The 25,168-nt window shown below is 37.0% G+C and overlaps 1 protein-coding gene across 2 annotated transcripts in view; it reads right to left on the bottom strand.

Annotated features, from left to right (window-relative positions):
• The window catches only part of LOC121736971 (protein croquemort-like), a 38,963-nt gene that overhangs the window by 9,864 nt on the left and 3,931 nt on the right, over nucleotides 1–25,168 (bottom strand). For both annotated transcript variants that reach the window (XM_042128465.1, XM_042128473.1), the window contains exons 3-5: nucleotides 24,607–24,786; nucleotides 13,980–14,105; nucleotides 10,426–10,635 (exon numbers count right to left, since the gene is read on the bottom strand). In XM_042128465.1, the coding sequence (XP_041984399.1) occupies nucleotides 10,426–10,635; nucleotides 13,980–14,105; nucleotides 24,607–24,786 (516 nt within the window). The remainder of the gene's footprint in view (nucleotides 1–10,425; nucleotides 10,636–13,979; nucleotides 14,106–24,606; nucleotides 24,787–25,168) is intronic.

Consider the following 25,168-nt stretch of genomic DNA (forward strand, 5'->3'; position numbering starts at 1 on the left):
GATTACCTTGCCGATCACAGGCGATCAACGCGTCCCGATCATCGCCGATTGTGAACAGGCGCCATAAAGTTTTTAATAGGAGTTCGAATCACAGACATAGATCAAGATAGATACCACATGTCCCTTCATTTGTATAAGAACAAGCGCGCCACTTTTTTCCTACCTACTGTGACGTACCGATGATAAGAAACGTGTCCATTATCTAGGCCAACGTTTCTATTCGAATTTTTAAGGCTTTTTTGGGTTCCGTAGTCAACAAGGAACCCTTATAGTTTCGGTCTGTCCGTCCGTCTGTCTGTCCGCGGTTTCTCAGCGACTATAGGACCTACAAAGCTGTTTCGGTATAAATGCACATATTAATGGTGCCGACCAAATGGCATATAAAATCTTTTAAAAAAATGGGAAGCGGAAATGATTTTTTTTGCTTAAGTAGATTTTTTAAAAATATTACGAGTATTCCTAAATCATTTTCAGATTTAGACATCCATTTATGAAATATGAAGTTTTAAAGTGGAAAAAATCGTTAGAGTCCAGTGTCCCCCCTTCTACCAGCTAAACGGTTGCTTCTAGAAATGAGAAAAATTTCACGAGAGTATGCTGAATTTAAAAGGAAAACTATTACGGCTAATAAGAATTCTTAAGCTATTGTGTAATAATCGATCAATTAAAAGATGTATAGATATAGACTAAAGAACAGACTTTCGAAAGAAGAGTATTGCTCGTCGTTTGGGGACGCGATGGCTCATGGCTCATGACTCATGACTCATGAGTCATGGCACGCGAAGTGCATAAACATTACACATGCGGTATCTATCTTGACCTATGTATGTGGTTTGAATATTTTTAATAGCATTAGTGATTTGTGTAATTGACATTGGCTAATAAATAATTATTAGATATCATTGGGCGCTTATAGCTATTAATACCGTTTCTTCAGCTGCTAAGCAGGACTCTACTAAGTAGTATTAAAATTTTAAACATTGCTATTTTTTTGTTTTTATGTTTAAAACATAAATGTGTTTACATTAATGTTATACAGAAGTTGTACACCTGCAAACCCGTTATTTGCAGGTATACCTTTTGCACTAAATAAGTCTGTTTTTTTGGAAAACATACCAAACAATAATTATTGAAGTGTTAAAGATAATATGCAATTGGTGTGTAACGTGATTGTACAATAGCGAAAGTAGCCACCAGTAGCTACCGCATCGCAATATACTTTCGTAACAGAGACGATTAGAACTGTAGGATATAATATTAAGGATCGCTTACAGTACGAGCAAACAAAATAACTATAATATATAAAATAACCCACACCGATTTCAGTGACGGTGGCCGGCTTCATTGAAACCAGATCAGTTATGCAGGAGTAATTTTATAGTGACCAAGTGTGTGCGCAGTACACAAGAACACTCTCTATTCCTTTTACTCTCATAACCCAGTGGGACGGACAACCGACACGACTGGCGAGAGATCAGCCGTAGGACCGACTTTTTACATGCCCATCCGACGCATGGATCATCTTACTTGTCAGACAATCAGGTGATCAGCCTGCATCTTCTTAACCAAACTTGGAAATAACACGTTTCCAACGCGGGAATCGAACCCACGACTTCCAAGTCAAGAGCCACGCTCTAAACTACTGGACCACGGAAGCGTTTACGAGCGAAAAGCCGAAAACACTAGAGACAAGTCAATGAAACCTGAAGAAAACACCAAGCGGACTGTAATATTTATACAAATCAAATCAAAATAATTTATTCACACCATCATTTATACGACCTGTGATATCTACATTCTTTCACGTCGTATCTATACATATTATAAAACAAAGTCGCTTTTTTTCCCTCATGTCCCTTTGTTCCCTTTAATCTTTAAGACTACGCAACGGATGATTCTTTCAATATTAGATAGCCCATTTATCGAGGAAGGATATAGACTATTTTATCACGCTAAGACTAAAAGGAGCGAAGAAATAGAGGAAAATGTGGAAAAAACGGGGAAATTTATTTGATAGGGCTAATATGAACGCGCTAATCTCAGGAACTACTGGTCCGATTTGAAAAATTATTTCAGTGTTAGATAGCCCATTTATAGAGGAAGGCTATAGGCTATATTTGATCACGCTAAGAGTTAAGACCAATAGGAGAATGTGGAAAAAACGGCGGATATTATTTGAAAGGGAACTAACTCGCGAACTACTGGAACAATGTTTAGGGTTCCGTACCCAAAGGGTAAAAACGGGACCCTATTACTGAGACTTCGATGTCTGTCCGTCTGTCTCCAGGCTGTAACTCAAGAACCGCTATAGCTAGAATTCTGAAATTTTCACAGATTATATATATCTGTTGCCGCTTTATCAACAAATACTAAAAACAAAATAAAATTAATATTTAAGGGGGGCTTCCATACAACAAACGTGGTTTTTTGGCCTTTTTTGCTCTATATCAACAATGGCAACGGGTAGGTACTTGATTTTTTCTCAAATACCTTAATTATATGTGTACTTACTTTAATATTTAATAATACTTAATATTAAAAGAAATTAAAAAATTAAGGGGGGCCCCATACAAAAAACACAATTTTTGGCCTAATTTAACGGAACCCTACGTGCGCGAGTCCGACTCGCACTTGGCCGATTATTATGTTATTTGGCGCAGATAAGAAGTAGACCACGTGAAGGATCATAGTGCGACGCCGGGGCGGGTCGCTAGTCTTCTCTATAAGACGTCATGTTCGTGTCATAGACTATAAGTATCAATCTTCTGCTACACACCCAAAAATTTCAAATTCGAGCAGTTAGATAAACAGTACTTACATGCAATTATTACTTAAATTATTTCAGGGTCTCAATTCTGGTATGAGTTTGCATAATTTTTATTTACACAGGGGTTAAATCTTCCGCGCGTGCAATTCAGAGGCAAAATCCTACTAATATTATAAAGGCGAAAGTTTATTTGGATGTATAGATGTATGGATTTGTGGATGTATGGATGTTTGTTACCCTTTCACGCCAAATCTACTGAACGGATTTTAATGAAACTTTACAATAATATAGCTTAAACATCAGAATAACACATAGGCTACAATTTTAACCGACTTTCAAAATGGGGGAGGTGTTATGTTCGTTTTCTTATGTTCATCATCCCAATTTGGTATTATATTCACAAAAGTGGTGATCTGATGAAGGATCCATAAGTAATCGAGGAAACTCCTCAAAATTTATATGGAAACATGTGGTGACTTCGGTTTCGTGAAAAGTATTCTAAGCATATTATGCTACCAACAAGTAAGATTTTGCACCGAGGTATGCCTTTTTTTTCATCGTTGGGGGAATGCATTTACGCATCCCCGGGGCCCGGGGCGGACCTAGTATCCGCACCCGGGACTACCCACTAAAACCATAACGCTGTTCCTGCTCCTGAAGGTGGGACTACGGGAAACACGTGATATACGACCGCAGCCCCACCACCTCTGCCTCTTTGGGCTCCACTCGTGGAAACACCACATTCCACACCACTCCGCGATGATGTGCTGGAACACCTAGCGCATCGTGGCCTACCCGGAACTCGATGTCATGGGCGACGGCAGCCCCATGCCGACGCCCCGAGCTCCTCTGCTAAGGCGGGACGTCGTGACCATGTCTGGCCCTTGGTCTCTGCCTCGGCCTCCTCCGAGGATCGTGCGTCTCCGCCTCTCGTCTGCGCTCCGCCTCCTCCTTCGACGACATCACCGATTCAGCGAATGTCTCGACTGCCCTCCAAAAGTGTTGGCTGTCCAGCATCGCACGAACTGGCCGGCCGTGGCCGGCAGCGTGATGTCGGGTCCAATAGTGGCCTGTAGGGCCGCTCTTTGACTGCTCCAAGCGGGACAGACGAGCAACGTGTGCTGCGCCGTGTCCCGGTCGTCATTACAATGATGGCAAGCAGTGTTTTGCTCGCGTCTGGCCATGTCGCACAGGTACTGACCGAAGCAGCCATGCCCGGTCAGCACCTGTGTGAGGCGGTACGTCAATGCACCGTTGTCCCTGTCCACCCATTCCCTCAGTACGGGACGTATTGCGCCTAGCAGATCTACGCTGACTGGGGACTCATTTAGACGATCGAGCCAAAGGTCTAAATCCCGGTCCCATGCTGCTCTTCTCCGTCCTTCTTCGCGTTCCTCCTGGCACAGCCAAAATATTTCTGCCAATGATTCGGTTTACCGAGGTATACCTGGTATACCGTGGTTCGGAAGGTGCTGAGAGAACTCCTGATTCTTTATAGATACAAGTTCCGGAGTTTCGGCGTTGTTTTAAGAACGGAAAGCATAATATGTTACTATACAAATTACATTCATCATCATCATCACTACCATCTATATCCACTACATCTTCAAGAAACGTTTGAAAGCACACTACCTAGATCAGGCTCAGTCCTTGTAAAACTCTTGGTGTTTTTTGTACAATTATTTTAATGTTCCTTTATTTTTTATAATGTAGGTTTTTAATGTAATGTAGGTAATTATATCAACATGTCTTTTTTAACCTTATTATATCTGTGTAAATTTGGCTATTTTATTATGTGTAATATATTGTATTTAGTGTATGTGTATATATGTGTGTATATGTATGTATGTATGTGTGTATTTTTTTTTCTTTGTTTAAGTTTAGCACTTTAACATTATTTTCTGCCACCATATTTTGGTTGCCTGGAAGAAACCGCTGAAAGCGGTAAGGCCGCCTATTTGTTATGTTCCTTGCCTAATGTTGTTTTTGTTATTTTATATAGTTTATAATGCAAATAAAGAATTTATAAATAAATAAATACCATATTATACCATGCATCGTCCCATGGTTATGACTTATGAGCCTATAATGACCCTGTTATTGGTACTTTTCATAGTCTTTTAGATCGAGACTCAAGTTTGTCAAGCGATAATTAAAAAAAAATCTATACCTACCTAATATTATAAACCTGAAGAGTATGTTTGCTTGAACGCGTTAATCTCAGGAACTACAGGTCCGATTTAAAAACTTATTTCAGTGTTAGATAGCTCATTTATCGAGTAAGACTATAGGCTAAATATTATCACGCTAAGACTAATACGACCGAAGAAACTCAGGAAAATGTGGGAAAAACGGAGGAAAATTACCAACTACTGGAGCAATTTTTATGGCAATATTAAGCACAGATATAGAGTAGACCAAGTGAAGGGAGTAGGGACATAAGAGCTATTTTTTATGGGAAAATGTACGGTTTCTGTAAAATTACATATTTACGCGGGCGAAGCCGCGCGGGACATCTAGTTATATATAAATGTCCATAAATGTCTCAAATTACCGTTAATGTTCCCGTTTATATAAATGGATATACTTAAGTTATAAACGCAGATAAATACCCGAAATGCCCGGCCATTTATTTACCCATCTACAATAATTATTATTGGCTACCGATATCAAATTCATAAATCGGGCCGTTGTCATAATCTCATGTTTCACAAGCCTGTTTCAACATTATCGTAAAAAATTGATTTTACTCATAAACGCTTGATGGTTATCAGGTCATGTGCATTTAATCCAAGAATTTAATTACAAAATACAATGAGCATTGAGCGCATTACGAAACATAAGACAAATACATCTTGTGTCTCTTTCCCGTACAAAAATATTGTATTTAATAATTTATAATATTATACAACTATCGCAAATTCGCAAGGAAAGACAAATTGATTTTATTTTATTATTAATACTAGAGCTCGCCCAATGGTCGAAATTCGACCTCACTTGCAACGACATTAGGACTACTACCTATATTTCGTAAAAAATATTGACTTCATCATAGTTTTTTTCAATTCTTGTCTCTGGGATTCAGCTGATCTCAGACTGGCCGTTTAAGCATTGTCTAATAGTATCTAAAATTAAATAAAAAAAAACAATAAGTAATCTATTTTCAATTTGTCAACTTGTTGTCAGCAGACTTCAACCATAAATAAAAGAGTATATTCGTATGTATAGGCTTGTCACTCAAAAATCTGTCATTTATCCTAGTAGTAGTGTCGTAGTGTGTGTAACGTTTTATTTGTTAAAAATATATATGATAAAAGCATAATTTTAAAATAATAATAGCTCGATGCACTCCTTCACCATATAAACTATAACTGTGCGAAATTTCATGCACCTACGTTTCCCCATTTTTCGTAAAAAGGGTTACAAAGTTTTTCTCTCACGTATTAATATAAAGATTATGAGTTATGACATCATGCTCTCATAACGCCAGCGGCCAGACGGTACAGACGAAGACTGGATACATGCACCATTTTTTAACCTTATTGCTCGGAAATAAGCTTCTAAAGTAGTAAAACAGATATTTCGACTACTGTACATACAAAGTATCGTTTTGCAATAATAAAATCTCAGACAACTTGTACTTTGTATTTATTTATTGCCAATTTCCACGTCATCGTTGTAAAAAATACAACAATCTATACTAATATTATAAATGCGAAAGTATCTCTGTCTGTCTGTCTGTCTGTCTGTCTGTCTGTCTGTCTGTCTGTCTCGCTTTCACGCCAAAACTACTGAACCGATTGCAATGAAATTTTGTACACAGTTATTCTAGAGTCTGAGAAAGGACATAGGCTACATTTTGATGTGGGAAAATATCTTATTTCCATGAAAATATCGATGAAAATTACTTCGCATTGCGCGTGGCCAGCGCTCATCCCGGGGGTCCTGGGTTCGAGTCCCGCAGGCGGAACAAAAAGTTTTCAATGTTCCTGGGTCTTGGATGTGTATTAAAATAATATTTCAAAAATCTTAAATATATTTTATGTATAATATTATAAAAAATCCAGAAATATATCGACGCGATGCAATGGACGTTTTAGTTCTAATACGATTCAACAGATGGCGCTTTTTTTTACTTCGTTGTAACATAGAACTAATCATACTTATTAGTTATTATGTTTTTGTTTATAGTTTTTAATACGTTAGAATATTATGTTAATTAATATTATCACTTGCTATAATAATAATCAATCTATCTTATCTTATAGAACTCCTACTGCATTTCTAAGGAGTTCGAGTGTGTTGTGTTGGCCTATATTCCATCCAGAAAATATTTTTACATTTTAATTCTAATATATGAAAACAGATGGCGCTTTATTTTTTACTTCATTATTATAACAGAACTAATCATACCTACTTTATTATATATTATTGTTTTTATTCATAACTAGCTGTTGCCCGCGACTTCGTCCGCGTGGACTAGTTTATAGCGCGCGGTGTCAACAAAATTTGTGTCAAATTTAAAAACTTTTTAAAACCCTGGTAAGTGGTACCCCTCTTAGGGCCGCGCAGCGCGCTACACCGGAATGGCAGCGCTGAAAGTGCTCGCCTCGCCGTTGCCATTCCGGTGTAGCGCGGCCCTTAATTAATCAAAATACCCAAAAACAGCTGTGCAGTGTGCACATAATCTGTACTAATATTATGAATGCGAAAGTATCTCTGTCTGTCTGTCTGTCTGTCAGTCTCGCTTTCACGCCAAACGCCAAAACTACCGAACCGATTGTAATGAAATTTTGTATACTGATAGTCTAAAGCCTGAGAAAGGACATAGGCTACTTTTTTACTGGAAAAAAGGGTTGTAAGGGTCGTAAATTTGTTCAAAAAATTCATAATAGATGGCGCCGTGCGTCTTCTACATCGCGCTGACGCTTGCTCAAAAGTCTTTCTATAAGAGGTGGTATCATCTTACATTTAAGTCTCGATTTTTTTCGATTGTTATATCTATTCTACGGTATTAAATAACTCAGTACTTTATCTGTGCAGGCAGTGACGTAACCTTAAGACCAAATTTCACCAACGACTGTTAAAGTTAATGCTCGAATTAGTACCACGTTAGCTGTTTCGTTTTTCATATGAATGAAAGAGAAGACAGGATAATTTAACAAGCTGTTAACACTAACAGACGTTGGTGAAATTGGGGCTAAACCTATCAATGATAAATAGTTTATGGGTAAAGTTGTGTAATTGGGGGGCTAAATAAGCTTTAAAATTTGGCATAATATATAAAGTTTAACATACAAAAATGAAGTACTTATTGTTTGCACACTGCACAGCTGTATTGATTTAAGGGGTACCAGGGTTTTTTTATAAAAGCTTTTGACACCAATTTTGTTGACATCGCGCGCTATAAACTGAAGTCCACGCGGACGAAGTCGCGGGCAACAGCTAGTTATTCATAAAATTCGATAATCAATATTATGAATAATAAGTCTCCAGGTCAGGGATAGACGTATGGACTTGTAACATAACCTATATGATGATATAATATCAAGGATGACACACATAGTGAGTCAGGCGAGGCCGAAGTTCACAGATACCAATGTTATAACTTATATCTAACACGCATATTCATGCCAACCAAATACTACCAACTACTAAAATAACATAAATTTTAACAAAAAATCAAACCGACTTCCAAGGTGAAAACAATAATAACACCCTTATAATATGAACTAAAAAGTATTAAATATTTTTTCCTAACTAATAGTGCCTTTTTCCGAATTCAGCTAAACCTCAACTATTTCTGTACCCAATCTTAATCATTTTGAAGTCGGTACCAGATATAGCTGAATCTTCAGTCTGCCAGAATATTTGAAACTTTTGTAACTGGCACCCTGGTACCCCAAAACCCTGGTACCCCTTAAGGGGTACCAGGGTTTTAAAAAGCATTTGACAGCAAGTTTGTTGACACCGCGCGCTATAAACTGAAGTCCATGAGGACGAAGTCGCGGGCAACAGCTACTTAAGTATACTTAGAGACAGCTTTAACAACATTATACGTAGATAACGAAAAGCCATACAAATATCTATCTGCACGTAGATATTTGTCACATCCGTTTTAAGATAGTAAACGCTTATCTTTTAATCGCGTGTGCAGTTTATCTCTGCAATGATACAGCAAAACTGAAATTAATTAACACGTTGTTTACTCACTTCACAATACTACAATACTACACATGGGCGTACCCAGGTAGGGTACCCCCCCCCCCCCCCCCTGGAAGATAAAATAAACTAAAATTTTTAATAATTTTTCCGTTTTTGCATCAAAATCTTAATGCGGTTTACAGACTACATCTACTTGCCAATTTTCAATAGTATAGCTCTTATAGTTTCGGAGAAAAGTGGCTGTGACATACGGACGGACAGACAGACAGACAGACATGACGAATCTATAAGGGTTCCGTTTTTTGTCATTTGGCTATGGAACCCTTAGAAAAACTAGCGGTACTACGGTACTACATACGGTTTTTAAAATCCTAACTGACATTAAAGTATCAGAGTATCAAAATATTGAGTTTTGTTTCATGTTCCTTTGTTTTATTAAATTTAAAGTTGGTTGACAACGACATCGTAGCAAGCTCTTTACGTATAATTACGTCGTTGGTCCTTCTTTGTATAACACGAATAACAATAACAATTACTTGACCACTTCAATTTATACTGTTTGTCTCAAACTCTACATTGTTAATTTAACCGTTCCCGGTTCCATACTGTTAATCTCACGAGTGATATTTCGGCATTATCACCGACTTTAAGTCTAAGGACAATATTTGCTCCAAATAAAGATAATATTCTACATCTCGCTATTCTTATGAAGTCCTCCTTCACACCATCTAATATATAAAAATAAGTCGGGTTTTCCTTCCTGACGCTATAACTCCAGAACGCACGAACCGATTTCCACGGTTTTGCATTCGTTGGAAAGGTCTCGAGCTCCGTGAAACTTCAAGAGAAAAGCAGGAAAACAGGCAAAATAACGTTTTCCGGGACAGCTAGTAATATTATGATACTATTATGGCCCTCACTGATAAGGACTCGCGAGAAACATTTTACCACAAAAAATATGATACTATATTTCATTCCCCGTGGTCTACTCTATATCTGTGCCAAATTACATTGCGATCAGTCCAGTATTTCGTAAGATTGGCGCGTTTAAACAAACTCTTCAGCTTTATAAAATTAAGTGAAGAAGTAAAGATAATATTATCTAAGATTAAATTGTACACGCTTTATCTGTTGCCTTTTATCTCCTCTCCGTAGGGCTGCTGCAACTTGCAAGAGATTACTTTTTAGTTTAGTTTAGAATCAGTTCTTTTGTGTTTTTTACCATGTTGATTGTAGCTAAATATTAGGAGTTTCATGTGCTATGGGATTCCAAGACTAACAAGCAGCTTGGCGGCAAGCACGTAGACTTTTCTTGCTACAAACATATTGGCCGTTTACAATGTTTGCTTGATACTCGAGTCCAGCATTCGCGTGCTTGATCCGCGCTTGATGTGGTTTTATATTTTTTTCCAAGCTACACAACTTTACTTGCTACCGAGCGGCTTGTTCGTCTCGGAACCCCTTTATAACCAAATAAAGCATAAATAACTTACGTCGTAGAACCATCCGAATTTATCGAAGGGTATAGTGAAGGGTAGTTCGGGGAAACGGTCCGCTATTCTGAGTATGGGGTCGTCGATGCCGTCGAACAGCCACTCGGACGCGGTCGCCGTGATGAACATGTGCTCGTGGATCGTCTTCATAAACACGTCTACCGTCAGCTTGAGGAGAGGATGCTGGTAGCGCATGAAGTACGCCACCGTCTGGAAGAGATTGGATAAACTGTAATAAAGTGTGCGGGAGACCGAAGCTAAAATTTTGTAGCAATAACCCAGTTTATTCGAGTTATCACTTATAATACCACAAGAGCTTCAAAATTATCGGATATTTCCCGATAGGTTCGTTGCAAACAAATGAAGGATTCAAGTTTTTCAGGTTAAAAAATCACGAGCGCGAAGCGCGAGTGATTTTTCCTGAAAAACTTGACGACTTTATTTGTTTGCAGGGAACCTTGAGGGAAATGCCAGATAATTTTGAAGCTCGTGTGGTATTCGGGGGATTATTTTTCCGTCCCAAATGTCGGCCAATATAATTGCACCATGAGACACAATTGAATTCAACCTGTCAGTTTGACGTGTTTGTCTTTTATATATAGCAACTACCAGAGAAAATTTTCAAAAAATTATCAGTATAATACCATGTAGGTTGTACCACGTGACGTCGAATGGTGCAATTCTATTGGTCGATATTTGGGTCGGAAAAATAATCATTTATATTGTTACGGTACATGGTATACGGCACATAGTGCCATCTAGCGACAAACCAGCAAAACTTACCGAGGGAACACAAGCAACATAAATCCCCTACTCAATACTAGATGGCGTTAGGTGCGCTAGTACATACTCGAATAGACTGTGCTCGAACTTTCTAGAAGGGTCTTGTTTACGTGTTTACCGGTTTATTTTGTTTACGTGTTTAGTTGTTTATGTTTATTGTGGTACATGCTCGAGCCTCCTAGAAAGTTCCGACACTTGTTTACGTGTATCGAGAACTTTCTGGAATTCGTCTCGCCATATAAAAAGCCGCAGGTAGACGGCGCGGTAATTCAGTTCGTTTCGAACTATCATCAAGGTGATTTCGGAGTGACAACAAGTGATCAATAGTGAGTGAACCAGTGAAACCTGCGACTTCGCTACGACCTAGGAGTGATAGTGCTTAGTGATTGGACCTAGTGATTAGTGTTTGAACTTAGTGCTAAGTGTTGGACCTAGTGTGTGCTTGTGTGATCTAGTGTTAATAAAGTCTTCAAGAGAGAGTCACCAGGTCTTTCTCTCCAGATCCTCGAACCCTAGCACGTAACAATATGATTTGCAAACCCAGTTTAATTAAATTCTCATGTAAATTTACAAGATAGGATTCTTTGAATAATAAATTAAAAGATTTTACAGCTTGACAAAAAAAGAATAGATGACGAACATCATATTTTTATTAAATACATAAAAATATAAAAAAATATTAATAAATTAATAAAAGTATAAAAATTTATGAATAAATTAATAAAAGTATAAAAATTCATTAATCAAATAAATATTATACATACCGAGTCAGGACTCAGGGTATATTTTAACGTAAGGCGAATAAAGCTGATCGCACATTTCTGTCTGCACCGTACGCGTCGCACATTTTGGAACAAAAACAACAGCGCCAAAACTACTGAACCCATTGTAATGAAATTTTGTACACAGATAGTCTAAAGCCTGAGAAAGGACGTAGGCTACTTTTTAACTGAAAAAAAGGGGTGGTAAGGGAGTGAAAATGCGTAAATTTGGTCAAATTAAGTTAGTTCCAAAAATGCAAAACAGATGGCGCCAAGAGTCCCCTAGATCGCGCTATTGCTCATGCGTATTTCTATCAGAGGTGGTACCATGTTAAGTTGAATTTTTCGATTCTTTCGATTGTTATACACGTTACTAACTAATAACTCACCTACCAACTTAGATATCATATTCAAAAACAACAGCGCCAAAACTATTGAACCCATTGTAATAAAATTTTGTACACAGATAGTCTAAAGCCTAAGAAAGGACATAGGCTACTTCTTACTGGAAAAAGGGGTTGTAAGGGGGTGTTTATGCGTAAATTTGTTCAAATTAAGTTAGTTCCAAAAACTGGAACAGATGGCGCCAAGGGTCGCCTAGATCGCGCTATCGCTTACTCATATGTATTTCTATAAAATCATCACATCATATTATTAATAACATTAACTCAACATGGTACTGGTACCATGTTGAGTTAATGTTTTGATTCTTTCGATTGTTATACATGTTATTAAATAACTCACTTACCAACATAGATATCAGAAACAACAGTCTACCAATAATAAAATATACTAAATAGTTTATGGGTATTGGGCAACCAATTTTATTGACACCGCGCGCTATAAACTGAAGTTCACGCGGACGAAGTCGCGGGCAACAGCTAGTATTAAAATAAAATAAAAAATTAAGGGGGCTCCCATACAAAAACACAATTTTTGGCTTATTTTTCCTTTATAGGTAGGGTACGGAACCGTTCGTGCGCGAGTCCGACTCGCACTTGGCCGATTTTTTAATATTAAAAAAACCCTTCTTTTTTTTGTTTACTTTATTGATTATAGCTTTTGCATTTTTTTCAGCCCCTCTTGGAATTTTGATAGAATGTTCTAGATGGTATTCCGAATCTCATTCAACGAATAATTTTCGGTGCTGGAGATCAGGTTTTGATGAAAATGGTACCTGTGAACCAGTGTGCGGACAATGTGCGAGGTTGCAATTTATTATCATTTCATACAAATAATTCTAAGATATGGCGCGTTCGGCGCATGCGTGCTGATAAATGTGCGATCACCTTATAGTTTCCATCGTGATTAGTGATTACGTATAGAAAATTTTGTTTAGTGCCTACTCTTTCTTGACAGACTGTGTTAATAGAGATTATCTCTATCTAGAATCTAGATATTTATAATCGTAGCTACGGGTATGAAAAAATCGTAGGTACTGTAGTCACATTATTTTGGCATGAAATTGCAATATACTATGAAACATCAGTTCAACGATAAAAGAATATTTACCTTGAAATCAGCATACCAATATTACCATTGAATCAACAGAAGGAAATCAAATTATCTTCAATTTTCATATTATGAACGGTATCATACACCCCGGGACCACCTCTATGTACCGGATTTTTTATTAAGCCTGTCAAGCTATGCCTTTGCGGCTAAAGCTATATATCTTTGCAGCTAAAGCTTTGTCTTTGCGGCTAAAGCCATATCTTTACGGCTATAACTATATCTTCGTGGCCTAAGGTATATCTTTGCGGCTAAAGCTATATCTTTGCGGCTTAAAGCTATATCTTTACGGCTAAAGCTTCGTCTTTGCGGCTAAAGTTATATCTTTACGGCTATAACTATATCTTCGCGGTGAAGATATTATCTTCACGGCTATAACTATAATATCTTCGCAGCCAAAGGTATATCTTTGCGGCTAAAGCTATATCTTCGCGGCGCTTGTCTTTGCGGCTATAATTGTATCTTCGCGGCTAAAGCCTTTGCGGCTAAGTCACTCACCGCAATGATGGGGTTGATGTTGGTGACGTTGTCAGCTAGCGTGCCATTGGACATGTCGGCCTGGAAGTGCCACACCTTCTTGTTGTAGAACGTCACTGTGCTGTTTTCGTTCCATGTTATGTTCTCCTGGTAACAAAATATATTATTGTAATTACAGAAATACAGGATTTAACAAAACTAAGTGATAATAATTTAGAGTGTGTATGTGTTCGTTGTAGAGAGTTCACTGTGAAAGTAGCAGCGCTGAAATACTAATTATTTTTATGATTTGTATGAGCAAGCGCCCTGGCGTCACGAGTTTCCCCATACAAAGGTGAAAAAAAATTGCTCTTTCAGCGCTGCCACTTTTACAGTGAACTCTATACACGGGACTCAAACACAGCCTAAAGTATTATCATTAAGTATTGTGACACCCTGTATATTATACTAGATGACGCCCGGCAGGCGGCAACTCCGTGAAGCCAAAATTCGTTTATCGCGCGGGAACCGTACATTTTCTGGGATAAAAAGTAGCCTACGTCCTTTCCCGGGACTCAAAGTATCTGTTTACCAAATTTCAGCAAAATCGGCTAAGCCGTCTGTGCGTGAAGAGGTAAAAGTCAGACAGACAGATTACATTAATTTTTAGAGTGAAGGCCAATATTATTATTTTGCCGCGCTTTGGGGTAAAATTAAAGTTTATAGATTTAGGGCTGAGTATGTAAGGTTAGAAACTTGGCTCTGCATGTGATCTCACTACTTTTTGACAAGACGAACTATAACATTATGTTCTCATCTTCGCAATATTTTTACATAAACATTTTTATGGACCGGACCCTATTACTGAGACTTCCATGTCTGTCCGTCTGTCTGTCTCCAGGCTGTATCTCAAGAACCGCTATAGCTAGACTTCTGAAATTTTCACAGATTGTGTATCTCTGGTGCCGCTAAAACAACAAATACTAAAAACAAAATAAAGTAAAATAATAGTATTTTACAGGCTCAAATACAAAAATACAATTTTTCCCTATAAATAATTAAGGGGGGCCCCTTAATTATTTATTTTATTTCAATTTTAGTATCCAATATTAAAGTACGTATATAATTGAGGATTTTGTGAAAATTTCAAGTGTCTTAATGTTTGGGAGTCCCCCTTAAATATTTCCTTTATTTTGTTTTTAGTATTTGTTGTTATAGCGGCACCAGAAATACACAATCTGTGAAAATTTCAGAACTCTAGCTATAGCGGTTCTTGAGATGCAGCCTGGAGACAGACAGACGGACAGACATGGAAGTCTCAGCAATAGGCTCCCGTTTTTACCCTATGGGTACGGAACCCTAAAAAATGAACTAAAAGAAAAAACAACGTAAACCAGCTTACAAAAAGAAATGAAATCCCACCAAAAACATTTTCATGTAAAAATGTTGCCAAGAGGAGAACATAATAATATTATAGTTCGTCGTGTCAAAAAGTAGTGAAATCTCATGATGAGCCAAGTTTCTAACCTTACATACTCAGCCATAAATCTAAAAACCTTAATTTTACACGAAAGCGCGGAAAAATATTTGATAATAATATTATAATGTGTCAGCTGCACGAGAAGAATCTAAAAACTCTACACATTAGTCAAAATCGGTGGCTTGGCATCTTACTCCAAAAGGCGCACGTTTGTATTTTCTAGCCCGTGATCTTGTCAAAACAAGACATTATAAGTTCTGTTGGACAGCCTATGGTAAAATTTACGTCAGAGAGAATGAGCAAACTAACATAATACAAATTCATAACGAAAATCAAGTTCACCAACTACTGGCAGGCCCAAACAAGGACAGTCAAGGAAAATGACTAGTTATGAATTACGTTAACAAATCATGTAATTAAATTTATTTTGCATTATATAACAAATTTTCAATTTCTTATTTTATAGCCTATGTACATTTTAACTTACTATCTACACTGGTTAAAAATCAACACACAATTACACGTAACAAAATACTTACACTCTACCTAGTCATTTACAAAACTTATTTTATATCTACTTTATTTATATTTTTTATATACACATATTATATCAATCTAAGAATATATTGAAATAGATTGATAGTTAAGTAACTAATAATTATTATCTGGTTATAATTAATGAAATATTCTTATTAATTAAATATTTGCAAAGAAATGCTAAGACTACGACTATTCTTTGAACTTACGTACTTTCGTACCCAAAGGGTAAAAACGGGACCCTATTACTAAGACTTCGTTGTCTTTCCGTCTGTCCGTCTGTCTGTCTGTCTGTCTGTCATTCTCCAGGCTGTAACTCAAGAACGGTAATAGCTAGAGAGTTGAAATTTTCACAGATTATGTATATCTGTTGCCGCTGTAACAACAAATACTAAAAACAAAATAAAATTAATATTTAAGGGGGGCTTCCATACAACAAACGTGATTTTTAGGCCTTTTTTGCTCTATATCAATAATGGCAACAGGTACGTACTTGAATTTTTCTCAAAGTCCTTAGTTATGTCTACTTTAATATTAAATAATAATATTCAAATTAAATAAAAAATCAAGGGGGGCTCCCATACAAAAAACACAAGTTTTTGCCTAATTTTGCTCTATAATGTTACGGATATAGGTTATGTTGGGTTTGATATTTTTTTTTGTTGTTTCAGTACTAATATTATGTTACATACTAAATTTCAGCTTTCTCAGACTTCAGGAAGTACCCTAACAGTTTTGATGATCGGTGAGTCAGTGACCAAATTGTGGGTTTTTGAACACCTATAAAATCTAAAGTATAATAGCTACGATATTCAAACTTTGCGCATTTAATAACTATACCCATGTCATTATATCTTGAAAATGTCAACTATCTGGCATTATTCAAACCAAAGTTACGAGGTAGGTAGTGCCCTTGCGCGCTTCGCGTGGCTCATCTTGGCGGGGGCACTCCCGTGCCCCCAGATAAGCTATACAATGTGCATTATACATGACAATATTTTATACCCCCCTCTCCTCCTCCCACCCTCCTCATCATATTCTCATTGTATCACTGGTACATAAGAATTTTTATCTATAGTTCGTAAACGAGCCGACTCACGCTCTGCATATAAGCTCGATTGCAAATTAAATAAGTATAATGTATAGAAGGTGATAGCAGTATAATGAATAATAATGTCGGAAACAACGAATATGATATCACTTTCCAGCTGCCTGTTTCCTACAGATAGTGATATTTGCACATGCAGTATGTACTTGATTAAAGCGCATTACTATTTTGTTAAAATTTGATAATTACAATAACCCAGAATAGTTCTAGCTTTCTAAGCCTCTATTTTATTGATCGTTATCGAGTAAAAATATTGAACATTTAAATGTTCAATATAAATTTGCAAATTTTGCAAAACAGTCCATGACTATTATTATTTTTAACAAAAAATTAAAACCGACTTCCAATGTAAAAACAATAATAACATCCTTATAATATGAACTAAAAAGTATTAAATATTTTTTGCTATCTAATAGTGCCTTTTTCCGTATTCAGCTAAAACTCAACTATTTCTGTACTCAATCTTCATAATTTTGAAGTCGGTGCCAGTAACAAAGGTTTCAAATATTCTGGCAGACTGAAGATTCAGCTATATCTGGTACCGACTTCAAAATGATAAAGATTGAGTACAGAAATAGTCGAGTTAGTCGTAATAATCCTAAAACGTATATAATCTACATAATAGAACAAAAGTTCTGATAAAATTTTAATAAGTCTAATTCAGCAACTCCACAGAATATACATTTGTACAAGCTACTCTAATTTAACGAAATTATAAATAGTTTCTTTTAAACACATTAACTTATAAGTAGGTAGGGAATTATATCGTAAAAGAAACACAAGCACGAATATTTGTTCGTAATTTATTTATTTGATAACTACTTTGCTACATATTCATTGTAAGTTGTATGACTCGAGCGATCTTTACACGAAATATTTCTAGTGTTTTGAGAATACACAAACTATTAGCAACAAATTATATTGTGCAGGAAACCGGTCTCGAAAGCTTCAACTTCCAAGCGGCCACATGTGGTGTACGAATTCGGACATCTATAACCGGTCCCACTCGTTCGACTCGAGCGATCTTTGCACGAAATATTTGAATGTGAAGTTTTGAGAATACACAAACTCTGTTACGCTCGTAAAAATCTCATAATTCGGTATTTTATTCGAAGATGAACTTTTCTCACATCCTGAGAATTATGCCCCAGGTGCGTGTGGTCTATGGCGCGGGCGGTTGCATACTAAGGTATCTATGACTATCTCGATGGCCGCCGCGGCCTGGCCGCTGCGGCTCGGCCGCTAGAGCGCGCCCGGCCCCGCGCCGCTCGCTTGACAGATTAAAGCGAGACGGCAGACAGTTATTGTACTAATGAACGCTAAGCGCAATGCATAAGGTTGAAATTAGGTTGTTTTCCAGAATAGTAGGTAAATAATATCTCGGCAATTTCGCGCATTTATTTTGTATGGAAGTGAGACATGCATGTTACTTTATCGAAGCAGCTTTCTTCTCAGAAGTAATGTCAAATGTGTGCCTTACGCTCTGGAGTTAGGGCTGAATTTGTTATGTTTAATTTTGGTGACATTGGTGACCCTGACGTGGTAATGATGATGATGATGATGATGTATGTAATTTGCATAGTATATGCTTTCAGTTCTTAAAACAGCGCCTAAACCCCCAAACTTGTGCATTTTGAACGCATCAACAGCCTCTTCGCGGCTCGAAAAACGTTGACCACGTAATTTGTTCTTCGCGTATGGAAATAAAAAGAAATCGTTAGGTGCCAAATCAGGGCTGTACGGCGGATGACCAGTCAATTCGATCTTTTGACCCTGCAAAAACTGAGTTGTTTCAGCTGAGGTGTGACAGCTAGCATTGTCGTGATGTAATATGATTCTGCGTTGTCGGTTGTCCTTTCTTATTTCTTCAAAGACTTCTGGTAAACAAATGGTCGTATACCATTCAGAATTAACCGTTTTACGATTCTCTAATGGCACTGTAGCCACATGTCCATTAATTCCAAAAAAACAGGCGACCATTTGCTTCAAAGTACTTTTTGCACGAGTAACTTTTGTTGGTTTCGGCTCATCTTGGAACACCCACACCGTTGACTGTTGTTTAGTTTCGGGGTCATATGCATAGATCCAAGATTCATCACCTGTGTAGATATTATAAACGGCTTTTGACGTACCACGGTTGTATTTTTTTATCATTTTTTTGCACCAATCGACACGAGCCCGTTTTTGATCGATTGTCAAGTTGTGCGGAATCCAACGCGAACATATTTTTTTACAGCCAAATGTTCGTGTAATATCTTATGTATGCTCGTCATACTTATGCCTAAGGACGCCTCTATCTCGCGATATGTAACATGACGATCACGCATTATTAGTTCCCGCAAAGCATCTATATTTTGTGGGACAACAGCTGTTTTTGGGCGACCTTCTTTATTTTCATCCGTGAGCATAGACCGCCCACGATTAAACTCACTGTACCAGTGATAAACAGTGGTTTTTGATGGTGCTTCATCTCCAAAAGTTGCGGTGAGTTGAATAAAGCACTGTTGTTGATTTAGCCCACGCCGAAAATCGTAGTAAATCATTGCACGAAAATGTTCACGCGTTAAATCCATGGCAAATGAAGACACGCAATTTTCAAAATGACGCCACAATGGGAAAATAATTGACAGTCACATGAAACAAAATGTATTCTTCAACCAAAGAGTTCTATTTTCAAATGTTGTAATTACTTTTTAAATATTGTTCTTGTAAGTGGCCAGTTCCGGATACATAAATAGCAGCCCTCGTATGTACTAGATGTCCCGCGCGGCTTCGCCCGCGTAAATTAGGAATTTTACGGAAACCGTACAATGTTTTCCCATAAAAAATAGCTTATGTCCCTACTCCCTTCACTTGATCTACTCTATATCTGTGCCAAATATTGCCATAAAAATTGCTCCAGTAGTTCGTAATTTCTAATATTTCCCCGTTTTTCCCACATTTTCCTGAGTTTCTTCGGTCGTATTAGTCTTAGCGTGATAATATATAGCCTTACTCGATAAATGAGCTATCTAACACTGAAATAAGTTTTTAAATCGGACCTGTAGTTCCTGAGATTAACGCGTTCAAGCAAACATACTTACTCTTCAGGTTTATAATATTAGGTAGGTACTTATAGATTTTTTTAATTATTATCGCTTGACAAACTTGAGTCTCGATCTAAAAGACTATGAAAAGTACCAATGACATTTTGTTATTCGTCTGGGCTTCGAACTTAATATACCGTAACTATAAATGATAAATGGCCAGGCCACCGATTTTGTCTAATGTGTAGAGTTTTTAGATTCTCCTCGTGCGGCTGACACATTATATTATTATCAAGTATTTTGCCGCGCTTTAGAGTAAAATTAAGGTTTTTAGATTAAGGGCTGAGAATGTAAGGTTAGAAACTTGGCTCTACATGAGATCTCACTACTTTTTGACACGACGAACTATAATATTAATATGTTCTCATCTTGGCAACATTTTTACATGAAAATGTTCTTGGTGGGATCTTATGTTCAGAGCCAAGCTTCTGAATCTACACGGCCTAACTCTATCGACACTTACTTCAACAAATTCTACATCTATATATTAATACGTGAGAGAAAAACTGTGTAACCCTTATTACGAAAAATGGGGAAACGTAGGTGCATGAAATTTCGCACAGTTATAGTTTATATGGTGAAGGAGTGCATCGAGCTAATATTATTTTAAAATTATACTTTTATCATATATATTTTTAACAAATAAAACGTTACACACACTACGACACTACTACTAGGAAAAATGACAGATTTTTTAGTGACAAGCCTATACATACGAATTGTACTCTTTTATTTATGGTTGAAGTCTGTTGACAACAAGTTGACAAATTGAAAATGGATTATTGTTTTTTTTTATTTAATTTTAGATCCTATTAGACAATGCTTAAACGGCCAGTCTGAGATCAGCTGAGACCCAGAGACAAGAATTGAAAAAAACTATGATGAAGTCAATATTTTTTACAAAATATAGGTAGCAGTCCTAATGTAGTTGCAAGTAAGGTCGAATTTCGACCATTGGGCGATCTCTAGTTTCAGTAAATATACGGATTAAGTACCTTTAGATATAGTCATTTTTTTTTATAGTCTTAATTTTTTATTAAGTATTTAATATAGTATAATCACTATTACAAAATGGCTACCATTTTACTACAGTTAATTAGCTAGCACTTAGCTCTACTTATTATTGCAATATAATATGTAAATTCGCTTGACAATAATCGAAGTTATTACTCAAGGTTTTATGTGACTAAGTTGTATGATTCATCACGGATTCATCTTAGACATTAGAGTTTGAACTGTTTGAAGAGATATTTGATAATAAGAGTATTTGTGACTAAAATAAATAATACTCTACAGTATTTACTTCATCTAATATTAATCTATACTAATATTATAAATGCGAAAGTATCTCTGTCTGTCTGTCTGTCTCGCTTTCACGCCAAAACTACCGAACCGATTGTAATGAAATTTTGTATACAGATAGTCTAAAGCCTGAGAAAGGACATAGGCTACATTTTTACTGGCAAAAAGGGTTGTAAGGGGGTGAAAATACGAAAATTTGTTCAAATTAAGTTAGTTTCAAAAATTCATACTAGATGGCGCCGTGCGTCTCTTACATCGCGCTAACGCTTGCCCAATATCTTTCTATAAGAGGTGGTATCATCATACATACGGTTTTCGTTTTTTTTCGATTGTTATTTCTTATAACGTTATATAATAAGTCAGTACTTTATATTATATACACTGACGTAACCTGAAACCTATCAATGATAAATAGTTTATGGGTAAAGTTGTGTAATTGGGGGGCTAAATAAGCATTAATATTTGGCATAATATATAAAGTTTAACTTTAAAAAAATAAATATTATGTGCACACTGCACAGCTGTTTTGATTTAAGGGGTACCAGGGTTTTTTTTTATAAAAGCTTTTGACACCAATTTTGTTGACATCGCGCGCTATAAACTGTAGTCCACGCGGACGAAGTCGCGGGCAACAGCTAGTAAGTTAATAACGAATGATGTAAAGGTCCATCCATACTATTTTTACGGGCATTGGCCCGTTACACAGTATTTTCACAAATGTACCACCAGCTTATTTGATACTAGATGTTCCGCGCGGCTTTGCCCGCGTGATTTAGGAATTTCACGGAAACCGTACATTATCCACAAAAAATAGCCTGTATAAAATAGTAATAAAATGTATGAACATAAAGAACCTCTATCATTGTGTAACGCACCACTGAATATGGTAACGAAGTTTATAGCCTGTCAAGAAACTTATGACAGGCGAGAAAAATTTCTAAATGTTATCACGCCTAAAAGGTGTATTTTTAGGGTTCCGTAGGCAAATGGCAAAAAACGGAACCCTTATAGATTCGTCATGTCTATCTGTCCGGCCGTCCGTATGTCACAGCCACTTTTCTCCGTAACTATAAGAGCTATACTATTTAAACTTGGTAAGTAGATGTAGTCTGTGAACCGCATTAAGATTTTGATACAAAAATGGAAAAATTATTAAAAATTTTAGGGGTCCCCATATGTACAACTGAAACAAAAAAAAATTTTGTTTCATCTAACCTATGCGTGTGAGGTATCTATGAATAGGTCTTTAAAAATCATATTGAAGTTTCTAATATCATTTTTTTCTAACCAGTATTTCTGAATAGTTTGCGAGAGAGACTCTTCCAAAGTGGTAAAATCTGTGTCCCCCCCCTCTAACTTCTAAAGTATGATAAGTCTAAAAATATATATGATGTACATTACTATAAAAACTACCAACGAAAATTGGTTTGAACGATATCTAGCAAGCAGTTTTTTTTTTATACGTCATAAATGGTAAACCTTACACCAACAAAAAAAAAATTTTTCATCTTACTTATGCGTGTGGGGTATCTATGAATAGGTCTTTAAAAATCATATTAAAGTTTCTAATATCATTTTTTTATAACTTGAATAGTTTGCGAGAGAGACTCTTCCAAAGTGGTAAAATGTGTGTCCCCCCCCCCCCCCTCTAACTTCTAAAGTAGGGGCAAGATAAGTCTAAAAAAATATATGATGTACATTACTATAAAAACTACCAACGAAAATTGGTTTGAATGAAATCTATCAAGTACTTTTTTTTACACGTCATAAATGATAAACCTTTAATAAACTTTCATTAAATCAACTAAAACATAAAAATAAATCAAACCCTTTTAATTTCATAAAAATAAACCTTATTGCTGCTGCGGAACCCTTCATGGGCGAGTCCAACTCGCACTTGGCCGCTTTTTATTTACATTTATGTTATTGGTGGGATATATAATTACGTAGGTTTAATTTTATATTTGCACTCGCAATAGACACTGAGCTACAGGGTCAAAAGTACGTAGAAACGGTTCGTGTAAATAGTGCATCGGTATGCGCGCGGCCTGCTGGCTGCTGGAACTTAGCCTGCGCACTTCCACGCGCTTTGATAATAATATATCACATGATTAGTTATGATCCTCTGACATTAGTCACAAATATTAAATTAGGCCTTCAAATGGGACCATATTATTATTATGATAAGATATAGATTTATTATTGCATAATGTTTATTGGGTATATATTATCCAAAATCTGTGTTAAGCCAAGGCCATAGATGTATGTATATCGTTTCTTTTTGTGATGATTTACGTTGACAGTATCGATTTATATAGACCGCGCTAGATCACTCGGTGAAACTAGAGAGTAAGGCCCGTATAAATAAATAGTCAGTACATAAGATGCGACCCGGTCTCAAGACGCGGTTTGGCTCTGTGATTGGTCCAAATTTTGACAGCCAACCAATCACAGAGCCTGAACCGAGTCTTGAGACCGAGATGCATCTTGAGTACTGACTATTTATACGGGCCTAAGAGGCATAATTATGTACAGTTGTAGACTTTCTACCAATAACATAAAATAGCTACCAATACGTCACTGTCTGATCGTGACCTACCAATAACGGCTCGACTGATCACTGATCTACCTCGTCCCACCTAAAGTGCGGCAGCAACCGCAACGCAAGCTTATGGCCTATGGCCTGTGTAGTGTGTAGTAGCAGCGTTATTGGGGCGACGCTGGACGAATACATTTGAATAAATACTTTACTCTATGAGAGTTCAAAAAAACGACGAAACACTTCGAGAAAAGGTAGGTAGTGCCCTTGCGCTTCGCTTGGCTCGTCTCGGCGGGTAACTACCGTGCACCCAGATTTTTAGTCCTTCGCATTTTTTATCGAATAAGAACGAACGAACGCATTCAATACTATATAGTGTAAAGCCAAAAAAAAAAAAAAAAAGATACATACAGCCGAACATATTACCTCCTCCTTTTTGGAAGTCGGCCAAAAACTGGACCCAGCTCAGCATTAGCAGGGACGAAGATAGCAGACTCTTAGTCGCTGCTAATGCTGAGTTGGGCGCTAATATTCTGCAGGAACCAGAGGTGTAGGAGGACCAAATAAATATTTTTTTATCATAGCCCGTAGGTCGTCATAACATCAACTCTACTAACCTTCGTATGGAACTCTCTAAACACGTACGGTCCCCTCTGTTCTAATTTGATCTTGTGGTCCTTCCCGCTCACAATCTCCTCCACATTAGTGATGTGGTACAGGTAGCACTCCAGGTAGAGGGGAATAGGGATGTCCTTCCATATCGAGAATGATGTTGAACTGTCTGTTAGTATCATCATCTGTAAAAGAATTAAAATTAGAATCATATAGTATGTTCGAACTTTTGAAATTTGACTAGACCAAAAACTGTTGAGAGTTATGACTACAACTGAGTTATCACTTTGGCTGACGGGTTTTTTGGAGTTCCTAGCCAATGTCGCATAATAGGTAGGTTCATCTGATTGTAAGCAGGAGGCCTACCACGAAACCGTTTTGAGACTCCAACAATCGAACGAGAATGCCGCGTCCTGCTCTAACAACATCGTTTCACGTTTGTTAGAGCAGGACGCGGCTTTCTCATTCGATTGTTTGAGTCTCAAAACGGTTTCGTGATACGGGTCCTGAAACCAGTATTAATACGACATTCAAATCTTTCAGAAATAGGAACTTGTAAAGCCTGGC

The sequence above is a fragment of the Aricia agestis genome, chromosome 2 (assembly GCF_905147365.1).
Source record: "Aricia agestis chromosome 2, ilAriAges1.1, whole genome shotgun sequence".
Lineage (NCBI taxonomy): Eukaryota > Metazoa > Arthropoda > Insecta > Lepidoptera > Lycaenidae > Aricia > Aricia agestis.